The sequence below is a fragment of the Chelon labrosus genome (assembly GCF_963514085.1).
Source record: "Chelon labrosus genome assembly, chromosome: 12".
In the NCBI taxonomy this organism is placed as follows: domain Eukaryota; kingdom Metazoa; phylum Chordata; class Actinopteri; order Mugiliformes; family Mugilidae; genus Chelon; species Chelon labrosus.
Window position 1 is genome coordinate 20,174,313 of NC_140345.1, and position 16,854 is coordinate 20,191,166.

The window sequence follows — 16,854 nt, forward strand, 5'->3', positions numbered from 1 at the left end:
CACCAGAAGAGAGAGAGACAGAGAGACTCCAAGACGCACAGCGGCAAGAAAAATGATTCATACTGCACAAAAAAAAGGACTAGGTAGCTGTGGGAAATTTGCGTACTCGTATTAGACCCAACTGTAACGTGCAAAACTAAATCGGGGGATCTACTAAAATCTTAAGTCAAAGATACTGGATTGAAAGAGACTGTGTGCTGCAAGAGCGCTAATGGAGACGCGCTGGATCACAAGCCCCTGTCCTGGAAACTCCGTGTTATGAGGCAGCAGAGGACCACAGACATCCTATAGGTCAATTTGGCAACGTTTCAAGTTCGACCTTAGAGGAAACGATAAATCATGAACTCCTCGGAGCCTCCTTGCGTTTTGGAAGAGCCGTGGAACCTCAGCACAGCGGAGGAAGAGGACCAGAAACTTTTATTCGGGATCGGCACGGATAATTTCATCACGCTGCTGGTTTTCGGGCTCATCTTTACGCTCGGCGTGCTGGGCAACTCCATGGTCATCACCGTGCTGGCCCGGAGCAAACCGGGGAAACCTCGAAGCACCACCAACATTTTTATCCTCAACCTGAGCATAGCGGACCTCTCCTACCTGCTCTTCTGCATCCCCTTCCAGTCCACCATCTACATGATGCCGACGTGGGTGCTTGGTGCGTTTATTTGCAAATTCATCCACTACTTCTTCACCGTGTCCATGCTGGTGAGCATCTTCACCCTGTCCGCGATGTCCGTGGATCGATACATTGCCATCGTGCACTCCAGAAAGTCGTCCTCCATCCGGGTGGCGAAGCATGCTCTGATCGGAGTGGTGGTGATTTGGATACTCTCTCTGGCCATGGCTGCGCCCATCATGTATTACCAGAACATTTTTCACAGGGGGGAGAATCACACCTTCTGCTGGGAAGTGTGGCCGGATCAAAACCAGAAGAAAGTCTACGTGGTTTGCACCTTTGTTTTTGGTTATGTGTTGCCCCTGCTGCTCATCTCCTTCTGCTATGCAAAGGTAAGAGATCTATCCACATGGGTCATTCAGTGATTGTTTCAAGTGCTGAAACCAAAATAAAGTAAATTTGATCTCCATTTCCTTGTTTACAGGTGTTAAATCACTTGCACAAAAAGCTAAGAAACATGTCCAAAAAGTCAGAGGCATCAAAGAAAAAGGTATGTATTAAGTCGGTCTGTTAGATTTCAAGGCATGTTCTTGCAAAATTGCCCGACTGTGATCTGTTGCATACACTCACTAAATGCAGGACAACACGCAGACAGACAAAAACATAACTGAAATCGCACAAGTTCACAGCCTGCAAAGGAAATCTACTGCCGCACCTAATGTGCTCATTGTGGAATTATGTGACCCCTTAACCTCTGAATAGCACTATTATCTGCAATGATGATAATTACGATGGGAAAAAAGATGTCGCCCTTCACATCTATTTAAAGAACGGGCAGCCAGCATGATGAACCTGCACTGATACACCCTCCATTTATCTGGATCACTGTTATTTCATGGTCCACTAAGCTGCAGCCGCTTCTTCTGTTGACATACGGTTTGATGCAAAGCAGAGGTCAGCGCTGTTGGCCTTTTTCTTTTTTCTTTTTCTCTTTTTTTCCTTTTTTTGTTGGCCGTCACAGCCACTCGCCCACTGTCCGCCCACACATCACTCAGCGAGGGACCAGCCCGTCTGTACCATTACCTCCAGTTCAACAGGTAGCCAGAGGAAGCTGGGGCCAGAGTAATGAATATTAATGCTGTACTGCTTGCTGTTAACTAGCACACTCGCGGAACGTGGCCAAGAGGCAGTGCGCAATCAAACTGCCGTCTAGCCTTCATTATTCTCAATGGAGGTCATTTAGCTTCACCGGCGGCCGGTTGTCCGCTGTCGCCTCCTTGATTGTGGATCTGTTTATCTGTCTGTCCACTGTGCTTCACAGATGCTCAGTTTAGCAACATGATAGATAGATAGATAGATAGATAGGTTTTTATTTGTCACATGCACAGTTATACATAGTACAATGCACAGTGAAATGTATTCTTGTACCTGCAGCCAGTAGTAAAAAATAAGTACTACAGTAAAACAGTAGTAATTGATCTGATAGCCGTCCAGCGCGGTGAAGGCAGGAGCACCCACCAAACACTCCCGGCTTCACAGACAAGAGAGGAGGGATGGATGTGAATATGCAAGTTGCTGGATTCCTCTCTGTAATTACGCTTTATTGCACAAGGCTCCAAACTACTGTGCGAGGCGTATCGGGAGTTTTCATATATTCCCGATGATTTACTGCGTTCAATGTGCTGAGCACTGATAGGGAAGGCACTGGGGGCATGTCACGATGTCAGCTTTGTGATTTGCTGCTGGCAAACAGTGCATTAAACCCGGAGTGTGATACATAAATTAGGTAGCTACTGTTAAACTATAACTTATGTCAGAATAGGCAGTTTGCCAGATATTAAAACTGTTATCTGCTGCAGTGATGAACATATAATGCTGTTAAAATAAGTCATTTTACACCAAACTCTGCAAAATCAACACTATTTTCCTAATGTGTTTCCTTGGCAGTGTGTTTGTGTCCACTGTGTCGGAAGAAGTACTGAATGGGAAAAAAGATGAGTGTACAGTATATGGTGGCCTCCGTAAAATCAATGGAAGATAAATAATGCATGTGGACTAGGAAGCAAATACCCCAGCTACTGTCTTATTTTCATTTCTGTTGTTTAATTCTTATTTATGCTTGCAGGTTCTAAGTTTATGTAAGCCTTTATACAGCAAAGTCCTGTTTAAAGTTAATTTAATAGCACGTATAAGCAGAAGCAACCACAGAATACGTTCAGCACCACTTTAAAACTGCTCCGAAATATATGTTTTAAAAACAGCATCGTGGCAGCTAGCCAGAAGCTGTCCTTTCCACTCGCTCTCCATGCTATGAAATTAAGGCGCCGCCAGGCAAAACACATTTTCAAGAGGAAATGAATTCTGGCATGACATCTGGTCTATCACACGTCTTATGATGACTCTACTCTCCGGCAGATTTCTCCTCACTCTAAGTGGAGAGCTAACGCGGCAGTTCTGATGCACTTGGCGTGGCTCAGTCCAGAGTTAACTAAATTTAGTTACGAGCAAAAACAAACCTTTTACCTGCGACAGCGCCGTGCATTAATCTGAACTGAAAAACAGTCGAACGCTGGTGTGGTTGAATCAAGTGTACACGTGGGCTTTCAGTGATGTGACTATTGAGAGCTATATTGACGTTGCAGCCGTTTTGCCTAAGGTTTGTTTGACATCTGAGTGAAAGTGAGAATTTTAAGCTAGTTGATCCCCCCAGCTTCTAGCCTTTCAGTGCTTTGGGACTGCATTAACTACTTCATAGTTTACATTACTGTTGGCAGAGATACCCAGTTTTTACACTACAGGAACTGAAAATGATCGCAGTTGTTACATTTTTGGAAGTCTCGTCAGAACTCTGTTCGCTTCCTTTGTCAGGGGAAGTACTTTTCACAAAAGGAACCTGAAGTGACGTGAGTGCATGCTATGATTGTTGCAGACAACAAAAAAAACAACATAGCAAATAAAAGAAAAACCTTGAAACCCTGAGATAAGCACCAAGGCTTTGTCGATCCAACTTGTGAAGTCAACCTTTGCTTTGTAGCTTAAAGTTTACTGTTAGTGAACGCTGCAGGCGTCGGTAGACTGGGTAACCCTCTTATACACAGAGAAGTGATTGCGACAATACAATGTGCTGCTGGGAAACTTTTGGACCTGGCATTCGTCTGGATGTCACACACGTAGCACCTACCTAGACCAGACCAGGCACCCCCACCCCATAGTAATCACACTCCTTGATGGCTGCAGCCATCCCCAGCAGGATGCAGACAGACACAGACACACACACAAAAAAACATGAAGAACAGGACAGGGTGTTGACCTGGCCTCCAAATTCACTAGATCCCAAACTGATCAAGTATCTGTGGGATGATCCACAGAGGCCCCTCCCCTCAACCCATAAGACCCAAAGGCCCCCACTAACAACATTCTGTAGCCAGACACCACAGGACACCCTCAGAAGGCCCATGTCCATTCTCTGATGAGTCACAACTGTTTTGGAGGCACAAGGGAGACCTACACAACATTAGGAAGGTGGTTGTAATGTTCTACCTGATCGCTGTGTATTCACTTATCTCAAATGTTGCTGTATTAAACAAGCAAAGCGTTAAAGACAATGCTAGCATATGGACAGAGCTAGCCCTTCTTGCAGTCACTACTCTCTGTCTGAAAAGAAAATACCATCAACAACACTGTTGCTCCTTCTAAGTTCAGCCAATGCTCCAGTCCTTCTATCAACACGCTGGATTTGGTGGTAGTAACCAAAGCGGCAAACAATGTTTCCTCGCTTTAAACCCTTGGGGAACCGTCGCTCCCACTGGTCGTCGCCTCAATTGCCTCTCAAAGTCGAGATCAGTTCCACTTGGTGCCTGCCCACCGTGCGTTGTTTTTCGTCTATCATCGAATTTCATCTGTGCTACAAGTCTCTTCCTTTTAGTGGCAACGCCGTACCAACTGCCAGCCGGCTATTATGTCACATCAACATTCAGTTTGTGGTGCAAAAGCCATAAAAATTAAATGAGACATAGAGAAGTGCAGTGGACCACACAGCGGGCATTGTAAAAAGTGGAGGGACTGTGCGCAGGCAAGTCTTTAATAATTTCTGTGGTTCACTCGGGTCTTGACAGCTCTCTGTCAAGGTCTGTGAAATATTATGTCAGTGGCAGCTGCGAAGTACAAGGTTACTCCCACTGTTGCTTACATCAAGACAAACTTCTTATCACCTGCGTGCACCCACAGTACGACTCGCACAGCCATTATAAGTCAGAAAACTCTCTTTAAAGCCATATCTAACAAAACGGAGCAAATCTTATTTAATCTTTCTGGAATGTCTTTTGTGCAAACCAGTTTTAAATAAATTCCCCTTTAAGTCCCCCTCAGGTTTAATATTGTGTTCAGATAAGGAAAGAATATTGTTGGTTTTTGGTTGAAAAAAAGAAAGCCTTGAGAATTATAGCTCCTGGTTAATGCCCTTGGGAGATCAAGAGCGACGGAGTTCATTTTACTTGGCAAACAATAATGTTTTAATGGATTCTCAGTGTTGAACCAGAGGTTAGAAAGACAGTAATGAGTACTCAGTGTAAGGGTTTGGAGTTCGTGTCTGTCAGACATCCACACGGAGCGCACAGATGGTTAAGGTTAATTATGAAAATGAATATTTGGCCAAGTCGTCTTGAAATTGTTTAACAGCATCTGTAAACTGAAACCTGGACATCGAATGCTTCAAATCAAGAATTTCTCAGTGGCTTTTGGTGATCTAAATCAACGTTATTGAGCATTTTAGAAGAGAAGTTATACTTTCAGGTTTACTGATAATGTTTCAGTGTCTGAAGTCCATCACACACCAAGTGGACAGTTTTCCATTTGCTGGTGTCAATCGCTGGTGGAGCCTGTCTGTGAGAGTGATCACTCCGATAGGCCGATCAGCTTAGCTAACCGGTGCATGAGACGAGAAAACAACGAGGTCAAAGAGGGCACAAACAGACTGCTCTTGTAGTTTTTCATCTTCATTCAATCTGAACATTCCGAATATTTTCTCAACATAAATAAATAAACTGTAGACCAATGGATCAGTGTGATTCAAGAGAGGCCAGCCCTGTGCAATGGTCTGTAGCTCCTCCAGGCTAATAGTTTCTCCTTTTGAATGACGAATACGGACTTCGATTTGTGCGTCCGGACAATAAACTGTAGAAAAAAGTGGACGCAATGACTGCTGTTCAAAAGTGAAGTCAAAGCGTGTTGAGCGCCCTCTGGTGGCTGGCTGCAGTATAGGTCTTAAGCTCCACCCACTCCATGTTGGTAGATGGGACTTGGGCCAAAGTAAAACACTAAAGTACAACTCAAATAAATAAAACTACGCTTTAGTTAACCCTCTGGAGTCGCTGCCGGCGCGTACAAATCACATGACCAGTTTAAGACGATGTAGCAGCAAGACGAAGCCTCACTGAGACTCCGTTTCAATTTGTGTAGAAGTGCTAACTTCAAACTATATACCAGTTTTTAAACTGTGTTGATAGGCCAAGTAATACTGGACTTATTAAAACTAATTTATGGCATGCTTTTTCCTGAATATTGTCATCATGTTTGGTGCGCGTTTAGTGCAGGACATGATTATTATTAGACATTACTTATTGTGACGCCTGATAGTTTTGCAAATGGTTGTAGATAGTTGTGCAAAAAAAATGCCTGATGCATTTCCTGCATTTCAATGTAAATAGCTGTAAATAAATTTGTTGTTTGCTAAATTTTTATATAAGCTTTTGAAATTTACAGATTAGATTTGCATTCTAAGTTATAAAAATGGTTCATTAAATATGTTTGTGGTTTTCACAGTGAAAAATCTAGGTTTTTTTCCTTCTCGGATTTGTTTTTAGTGTGGTTTTAGGTCCACTGTGCTAATACAGTATGTCAGAATGAAAGAATAACTGTAAAATCACACGTGAGGTTGTGCTGAAAAGAATGATACCCAACAAGGCAAGGTAAACTGTTTTTAAGATGAAATATAAAGGTAAAACAAAAAGTAGTCAAAAACGGCCAGTTATACTATAGACCTCAGAGGGTTCAGTATTATACTGCTGATGTACGTTTTCCTGTTACAAACAGGATGTGACGTAATGGTGACTGATAATTGCCATGACAACTGGGTAGGTAAAGAAAGATTAGGACACGGAGTAGGAACGTCAACATAACCGTTTGATCAGATGAGTAGTTGTGCTGTAAACTGTGCTAAACTTTTTAAACCTAAAGTTAAACTTTTGTTTTGTGAGTGATTAACTTGATCAACCAGCTAAATAAAAACAGCATTCGGTACTCAGCATTTACAAAATCTTCCGTAACCATCCATAATGGTGCAGTTTATAATCCAACCAGAACCATAATCTGAAGAGTCTATAAACCAAATGCATCAGTGTGGCCAATGGGAGGAAGTGGAGATGTGTAATCTAGAATTTTCTAAAGTCTATGGTCCGTACCCTAAGATATTAAAATACAGCTTTGTATTTGTACTGCAGAAATTACAGAAATGCAACACCAGTCGGTGAAAATTTTCTCTTGCCGAATGCATCAAAATACGATCATGTTTTTGTTGCGTTTTTCTTTCGAGAGGAGAAGTCAGCCTCGTGTCCTGATCTCCCGCTTTCACTTTGCTCACTTTTTGATGCTTCTGAATGCATCACTGAACTGTGACACTCTGGGATGTTCAAAGAAGATGGATCATCGCGAGGTCAACGTCTCGGATTTCAAAAATGAATCCGGACAGCTTTTAATCAATTATTTAAAACTTTTTAGTGACAAGCTGGCAGATTTTGACAAAAGCATGAAAGGCATGAATTTAATTAGCTCTTTCACCCCGCGTTGACGCCGCTGTTTGTATTAAGCTAAATGATGGCTCTCAGTGGGTTGAGGTGCAGATATGAATGTGTTATGGAGGCTATCCAAACAAAGCACTGCTATAAATATACTGCCGCACTAAAACTGTGGGAATATCTCCTCGGATACTGCACTGTGTGCATGTGTGTGTGTGTGTGCGCGTTGAGCTTGGCCTTATATCTCAGGCCAATATGACCTTTCATTTCAAACTGGATGCGATCAAGTCGGTGATATTTATCTCTCATGCGATCGATAACAGGGAGTTTCATTAATAGTTATTCTAAAACTGATCGATACTGGAAAATGAAAGGATTATCACAACACAGTCAATCAGACTGAGCAAACATTTGCCCAGACGTGTTATCGTTATTGTTATATTGCATGTTGGTGGAGAGATTCATGCTAGAACAACACCTGCAGTTGGGTCTGAGTTGAAAAGTTCATCTTTTGGTTTCCAAAAAGAAAAACACTTACTTCATTTTATTTTTTCGGCCTTTGGGGCACTGCAACAAACTGTAAACACAAGATTGACGTGTTATAATATTTCAATATCCTAAAGCTGTTAAGTGACAATCTCTGAGATTTTCTTTTAAATAAATGTCTAATTTGAAAAGACAATGGTGACTATGGTCATATTTACATATTTGTAATTTCATTAATTGGATGTAAAAAGTTATCGCTAACATAATAGCTGTAAATAGATATTTGGGTATTAATGCTGAATTGTTGTCAGATGATAGTCGATGGGTTCAGAGATAATACAAACTGAATTATTATTTTTTTTTTCAACAACAAATTATTATTTCTTTATGCAGTAGTCAGAGGAAACCTAACGTGGCAGCGGTTCAGACGGCAACAGCTGGGATTGGCAAGCACAGACAATTCTCCTTTGTTCAGCACATCACCTACTCAGATGTTTTCTCTGTGTTCTGTGCTAGAGTGATTTCAGTGGAAGGAACTGTTGATTGACATTTATCAGCTTTACCTCCAGAAACTCAACACAGCTATGCCGACACACTATGAACGCTTTCATCGGCGTGGCCCCCTACGGCTCTGGATAGACCAGTTGGGAGAGTAAAAAGATAAACTTCATTGTTATTGTTCAACAAAGCATGACTGGCATTGTTGGCTTTTTTTTTCTTTTTAAGAGCTTGACGGGTAAATGGAACCAAAACGAGCAGCCACACTGAGCTGTTCGATGAAGAGCTGCAAGTGAAAGCCTGCACAACTACCCAGGGAGTCAACTTCCCTGCTGTTCGTAGACTCATCCTGTGTGCAGCAAAAACCGTCAATGCGGTTGCTTACATAATAATGGAAAGTTATCAGTTATTGCTTCCTCCTGAATTTGGTGACCTGCCATGTTAAACCCGTCGCAAAATCAAACAGCACAAACATGTTAAACTGCCACTAAACATGCTGCCCTTGGTAAGCTGAAGGATATATCTGGTTCTGCCAGTTCACCACTGTGTTCACCAGTTAGCTAGTTTCATTTGGACTGATTTTGCTGGGACATACCGGGGCCTTTACACAGAAAATAGCCTCGGGCTGCTGCCTCGGTCCAAATGATGTTGATGAGAGCTGTAAGACCGAACAGCAACGCTGCAGGCTAGAAAAACAAAACAATTAATGATAATAATAAAAATGATGCAGACGTGAGCCTACTTAAGAGCACAGCACAGGTATAATATATATTATATAACTGATTGATTGTTAATATAAAAGTATGCACAAGTGCATCTTGAATAATACAACAAGGAGTCATTCACTGATTCTACAGTTTTTTGGTAAAAGAACAAAAAAACAAAAACAAATCTACACACTTTGTGGGTTCCATCAATATAAGCCGATGTGGTGATTAATAATTTTGTTTTTTAAGTTTCTACTTGATGAAAAAAGAATGAAAGAAAAGCCATCACTTAAAAAGTCCTGGACCTAGCAGATCGGTTGTCAAAAGCTTTTAACCATCAAGTATCCGTTTGCATGCCAATAACCTCTGCCTATTCTGTTTACCCTGGAGTTCCTGTATCTCTCCCACTTAATCCTCCCATCTCTCCCCGCTCTCTTCTCCGCTCAGTATGTCACGTCACACTTTCATCAGCTATGTGATTTCTGACAGCTACGTGCTCAGAGGGTTAGGCAGAGGCGCGCGTTTCGGACGTCCGTTCTAACATTCCTCGATGAAAACCACGGGGAAAGCAGCATTTTTAATTAATTGTTAAGTATTTCTGTGACGGGAACTAATTAGTCCTGTAACAAATCTTCTTGCTTCCCTGAAATGCAGTGGAGGGGCTCAGCAGCGGAGGCAGCATGTAATGAGATTTTTAAAATTTATTTATTTCTTTTTTTGATAACACTTTCCAGCTAGCCTTTGGCTTTACTGATAGTCTTGCCAGAAGTAATCGCATCCACAACTTTACTTCTTAGATATGCCGGAGTGAGTCATTTTGCAGTCATATCGTTTTTTATTTACTAATTAACCTATGCTGTGCTTTATATTTACTGCCTTTTTTTTTATTATTGCTGTTTTGTTGTTCCAGTCTTGCAGTGTGAAGTGTCCCATATCTGCACAAAAGGCCCGATACAAATAAATTAAAAGTAATTAGGTGCCAAACACAATTATGACATAAACACCCGAATGCTGTTTGCGCCAAGGTCTCCGTCGTCTTCAGCCATTATCCGCGCGCCGACGTCATCTCACTCATCAGACCATTTATTGCTCAAGCTGATGTTTTCTTTCACGGTGTGAGAAAAAGAGTTCTCAAGGCCTCGCAAGTCTTACGTATGAGAAGCTTCAATGCGAACCTGAAGATTCTGTCCCAATACGTTGTTTTGTTGACACCTGATCTGAATGAGTTACACGTTTTTTATTTTATTTCCAAGTGACCATATTATCTGCGGACTGTGCGAGTGAATAAATAATAAGACGCGAGGATCATGTAAACATTTGGAGGACTGCAGCTGGATGTGCTAAGTGAAATGTCAACAGGATAATGTGATTTATGTGCTGCTGGTCAGTTCAATGTAACACAATTAAGGCTGCACCCTACGAGTGTGAAACTGCATGCAAATGAGCCGGCTGCATCGGTTGAAGCGGCGGCATCGGTTTAAAGCCGCCCCGATCAATATTTTACATTAACAGTAGCACACCGTGAATCCCTTATAGAAGGAAACCCATAAAAAATTATTAGTGCAGCTGTTTCCCTCGGCTCGTGTTTTAGCTTACTGTTAATGCAAGCGTTGTTTTTGGCTGCGGCTGGTTTCGGGTTGGGAGTGAAAAAGGCTCTGAAAAACACATTCCTGCTTTTGCACTGTGGAGAAGGTTAGCTACTGGCTGGTGAAATATTTAGCAGCTAAAGAGACAGACATTTTTCTTAGAAGTTGGAGCCAAAACAGAGGCAAGAGAGGAAGAGAAGGAGTACTGGATTATCATCACAGCCTCTATATCAATAGTGCCCCTTTAGGGGAAATTGGGATTATTAGCTCATCTTTTTTTCACATGAAACAGTTTCATTTCTCCCTGCACCTCGTCTTTGACTGGAAACAGGTATGTAGGATAGGTTTTCTGAAGAGCAGAAGCAAGACATTAATCTATTAAAGTTCCTGTAGTTACTAAACTCTCAAACTCTTGCTTGATTCCTACATCCTAGCTAAGACTTAGAATCGGAAAACAAGATGCATGTGTTGTCCTTGATAAAACCTCCAATCTTTTCTCTCTCTGTCATCTGCGGATCCCAGACTGCTCAGACGGTGCTGGTGGTGGTGGTCGTGTTCTGCCTGTCCTGGCTCCCTCACCACGTCGTCCACCTCTGGGTGGAGTTCGGGACCTTCCCTCTGAACCAGGCCTCCTTCGTGCTGCGCGTGGCCGCCCACTGCCTGGCCTACAGCAACTCCTCCGTCAACCCGGTCATCTACGCCTTCCTGTCGGAGAACTTCCGGAAGGCTTACAAGCAGGTGTTCAAGTGCCAGATCCGCGCCAGCGACTCCCCGCTAAACGACGTCAAGGAGATCCGCAGCAAAGCGGAGACGCCGCCCTCGACTAACTGCACTAATGTTTGACCGGCTGCGGCCCGGTGGCGTGAAATGTAGTTATGCTAGCTGTCACCCCGGAGCTCACTGTAAGTCATAGTGACAGAGCCATCGGACATGAGTGGGTGTTTGCTTCTGATGTAAGTATGGCTGGATATTGCTGCACTTGTATTATTCCACATATGCGCTGTTCATCATACCTGGTCAAAGGGGATTGAGCCACAGTGGCTGCCCGGCATGACTGCTTTTTTGATCTGCCCTGGTTTCCCCTTCTCTTCTTTCATAATGAAAACCTGTGGTGTCTGTATCTCAGGAAAACGATTCCCTCCGTCTAAAGTGAATTAGTTCATTGCAGATATTATTTACATATCACATCAAGGTATATCTAGCGACTGCAAACAAATACGAGGTAACTGAACCTCCAGGCTTTTATTGACGGAGGTATTATTGATTGAAATTCTAGACAGAATCATCTGCGACTGCAAAACCTTTGTTTGTCTTCAGTCCAAAACAGTAATACTAGTAACATTTTAGGGAATTGCTTTTTCTCATATTCTTACTGCTGAACCCATTATGCTCCACTGGCCGGTTTGCTTTCTTATCAATAATTAGTTGGTTGGTCAGCACCGGTTTCCTGATGCGTCGTGTTGCTGCAGTGGAGCTTGAAGCAGGGAGTGGAGGCTGCTTGCTGCTAAACGGAAACACAACGGCAAATCCAAATTTGAAACAAATCATTTCTTACAGCTGAGGCTACAACATCCAACTCTTACGTTGCGTTCACACTACGTGCGAAAGTTAAACAGTTTCCGAATGTGCTACACTGTACGCTCAAATGCTCATTGACAGCGTTCCGGGTGAAACGAACGCATGTGATTGGTTGACGTGTCACCACAAGGGTTGAAGCCAGCTCAAGTTTGACATGTAGCGCATCGTGCCCGTCACAAAGCAATGAATGACGGCCATTGATTTCAAAGCTTCATATCGCCGGCTTCAGTTGATCCTTTGGTCCGTTGGCTTGTTAAAATGTTAGCCTCAGCTGCTTCTAGATGTCAACATTAGCCTATTGGCAGTATAGTTCCCATCACTTACGGCCAGTGTTATCACACGACTTCACTTGCTTTAACCATTTGAAAGCAGCAATAGTGCCCCACTGTGTCACTGCAAACCCATTTAAACAGACTTTGTTGACTTCAAACTTGGCTTCATGGACTTCATTCGGTGCAGTCCGTACGCATCGCTAATTATGGAAGCATACCCCTTAGCTGATAGCTCAAAGTTAACTTGACTGAAAAGCGACTAACTTTTAAGGCTTAAAATCCAGTCTTTATTTTTGTGAAATTTGCTTAACTTGCATTACACTAATGTGCGAGTAAAATTAAGACCACCTTAACACTGCAGACTGCAATATGCTGTTCATGAGGAAAGCAGTCAGAAGCATTGGCTGGGAGGTGAATGAATTATATAATATATCTTGTTTTCAGTCTCTGCACGTGTTAAATACAGAACATTCAGTGTGTGAATGGGCGTGTTGTGGAGTCATTAAAAGGTACATCAGAGCACTGCTCAAAAACTCGAGCGTATGTGTGATGAACTCGATCTTTTCAAGCGACCTTTCCGTCACTGCCGGATGAAAGGTCACCGCTGTAGATAAGAAGAAAAAAACTAAAATAATGTCTGTGTTTTAAATAGATTCGGTTGTAAATATTACGAACACTGACGCTGATATTAACACATGCCTGTGAATGCCTCACTCTGTACTCTGCTGTGATGCCATGTTGACAGTTTTCGGACTGCGTCGTGCCGTACGACTGCGCCACTCTGTGGACTTCTATAAAGCTCAATGCCTGTTTTGCACCCTATCCGGTAGCCATCTTTCTAACAACGACTCTAGCAGGAGCTCCTGTGCACATGGAAAAATTCTGATGTTGTATGCCATACGTATGTGACGTGCCAAGCCTTCATGCAGCAGCTTTACCTCAGTATGACAAAAGGACCCACAACACTGCTCGGACCTACCGTTTCACACAACATTTTATGTACATCTTTGGAACTTTTGCAGGAATGTGTTTCATTCTTCAGGATTTACCCGAAAAGGAGAAAAGGGTTGTGCTCGGCATGGGACTTTTTCAGCCCGAGCCCTTTTTTTTCATTATTTATTTATTTTTGCCGCAGCAGCTGATGTGACTGATTAACACCAACTTCATCCTGAGAGGAATAATTAATCAGTGCAATCAGCAGACTCTCATCCTCCCTGTCAGCTAGGACCTCAGGCGTGAGTGTCAAGGATTTTTCTCACAGAGGTGCAGTCGATGGCTTCACGTGCTGTAGCTGAACATTTAGCTCTGACTGCAGGAGCGGGTTGGAGGAAGGCCCTGGACGTGAGACTCTTTCTGCGCATTTCAGAAGCACAGCTATTTGCTGGCGCGGCCATATGTCATTGTGAACGAGTGGAAATTGTCTCCGCTTAATTAATTAATTAATTAATGTGGAACATAAACCGAGTGCTGTTTTCTTTCAAATGCCCACGTAAGGAGCACGTGAACAAAAGCTTTTCTTAGTAAAACATGCATCATTTAATTTGGTGACACGTTGGATTACAGCCCACAAATTGCAGCAGGATTATTTAGTATGTGTTGAATATCGGTATCGCAGGAGCATTTTGTAAACGTGGGAAAGCACTACAGTATTTACTGTGTAAGACAATTAAAAGATAGGGAATAAGGCGTAACAAGAGTGACAAAAACTTTGTAATATTTCCAATAACAACATTAAAAATGGAGGGGAAAAACAGTTATTCAGATATTCTACAAAATAATCACATTTTGAGAAGTAGAACGTACCGTAACCTCTGACCCTGGATGAATAAATTAAATTATTCATAAAATTGGAGTGCGCTGTGTATGTGGGCGTCAAAACTGAAATTAAAGTATAGTTACTGGATCTGTAGCCTGGAGAAAGAAGCTGTTGTCCTTCCTTTTTCAAGGCAATTACAAAGTAAATAATGGCAAGTGGGCTGCAGTACGCACCTCTGATGATTTCATTATAAATTACACTAGGCAGAAAACAAAATCCGTCCAGCACGTCGTCAAAACGGATTTCAAAGTGGACTAATCGGCAATGCCTGCCCGTCAGTCATGTGTCGTATAGTTACGTAACTCCAGCAAGGCAATTATAAAAAAAATACGAAGTGGTGTTTTCATTTCTAGGGCCCATCTAAATGTACATTTTGCACCCATTATTTCCTGTCATTTTATTATTTAAACAGCACACTGTATATACCAAATGTTTTCTCTGTAATTTGCAGGCTGTGTTCTAAAGTGTTGTCTCGGGGGAAATGCGAATAGTGTGAGAAAACAAACATGCCTGAGTAAGGCCGTGGAATCAAGGTGCTCTTTCTTGGTTTAGGCTTCTTGTGGGAGGCACATTTTTATTTATTCATTCACTAACATGATAATGTTTGTACAGCCCTCCAGTGCTCTGTGTTTTGCCGAGGTCGTCCTGCTGTGTCTTTTGAGTGTGTTTCCTGTATTAATTCAGATGTAATATCAAAAGAAATTGACCCGCACACGAAAAAAAAAAAAGAAAAAAGAAAAAAAAAGGTTATTTTGTTGTGTTTTTAATCTTTCTGTGCTTGGAATGCAACATGTGAGAAACCTGCTCTCGCTGAAGTACAACATATCTGGATGGTAATTTGAAATATATCCAGGCTTTTGATTGTGTCTTATGCAGTGCTACTTATATTCTAAAATTATATTAAAAGGCTGTGGCATTTCCTTGAAGAAATCGTTTTATTCCATAAAAAGTGCCTGCTTGAATTCTGGTGTTTTTTCACTAAGGTTTTCACTTCTATGAAAGTCTTTCCTTCAAGCTAAATTCTTCACCCCCCCAAAAAAAAATAAAAAGTCAAGCCTCGCTTCTTTCACTGTCGCAATGGGTTGTAGCCAAAAGAAAGAAAATCGCAGTGTAGGTTCCCACCAGTTGCAGGATCCCCTCAGTGTTTGCGGAGGACATTTCCTGGCATCAAATCAACCCAATGATCCCAAAGAGGTCTGAAGAAACAGCCTGTTTTCCCATGATGCCATGCTCTCTAAATATGTAGCTTTTTCAGGGCAACTCTCTAAAGAAGGTCGCAAATTGGTGGGAACCCTATGGAACCGTACCTACGTTTGCTTCTGTGCATCAGGACGTCATCTCACCTCGAGTGTTGGAAATAAGAAACAGCAGTCGTGTCCGCAGGTGCACTGCTGACATAAAATCACACACGGGACATTTGGTTATTGGCGCAGAAATTAGATCCAGAAGAAAAGAGTGACATGACTCCTCTTGCCAGTGACAGAACCGTAGATGACTGCAAGAATCACAGTGAGAATTTGACAGGTTGTCAATTTTTTCTCGAGGTTGTACTGCAGGGACCGTTGTCCTTTTTTTTTTTTTCAGAGCTTACATAAAAATCATTTTTAGCTGTGGCTCAGGGGATGGCAATGGTCTACCATGTTTTTTCCTTGTCACCAAGGCTGATATTTTCTGACAGTATCTAAACAGCTTGGTATAGAGGCCTGTGTCCAGGGGATATACTCTAGAAACTACGGGGGGTACATATGTTTTCATTGCCATCTCAAGTCCAAAATTTCAACTTCATTCAGTCAAGAGGATAAAACCCTAATGACTTTAATGATCTTTCGTCATTTCCTCACTTACTTGTCTCAGTTTTAATAATGCCCAGTGAAACAGGTTGGCATTTATTTAATACAATAGTAAAAATTTAAAAAAGAAACATGAGGTGTGGAACTTTTGTCTCCCCTTTTTGGCTTTGATAGTAATTACACAAACACTTTTTGACACAGGTCTATGTTCAGTGCCCTCCAGTCGTTTTCCAATTCACATATATTTTTTTTTTCTTTTTGCTTAAACTCATAGAACCTTGGTTACATTTGTAACTCTGCCATAGGATCCACCATACTCCTAGTTGCCAAGTTGTCATGATTCCCTGTTCAGCTCTGGCAAAGATCATTAGCAGACGTAAAACACATCACTGGCAGCGCTGCTACAGACACCAGTTTTAAAACTCAAAGGGATTACCAGTCACTGATTCAACGTTGTGTTAACTTCTTTGGCGAGGGCTCGAATGTACACCAATCCGCCACAACATTAAAACCACTGACAGAAGAAGTAAATAACATTGACCGTCGTGTGACAATACAATGTTCTGCTGGGAAATGTTTGGACCTGGCATTCATGTGGATGTTACTTAGACATGTAGCACCCACCTAGACCAGACCAGACACCCCCACCCCATAGCAATGACACTCCTTGATGGTAGCAGCCATCCCCAGCAGGATGCAGCCTGACACAGGCACACA

The 16,854-nt window shown here is 42.2% G+C and overlaps 1 protein-coding gene across 1 annotated transcript; it reads left to right on the forward strand.

Annotated features, from left to right (window-relative positions):
• Window positions 1-339: 339 nt before the first annotated feature.
• On the forward strand, window positions 340-11,896 carry LOC311496374 (galanin receptor type 1-like; the record flags this gene model as incomplete). The annotated part of the gene is made up of 3 exons (XM_084556215.1): window positions 340-1,005; window positions 1,098-1,163; window positions 11,204-11,896. 3 exons carry the CDS (start codon window positions 340-342, stop codon window positions 11,522-11,524), a joined length of 1,053 nt encoding a protein of 350 aa, XP_084412341.1. The 3' UTR covers window positions 11,525-11,896.
• Between the last annotated feature and the right edge of the window lie 4,958 nt (window positions 11,897-16,854).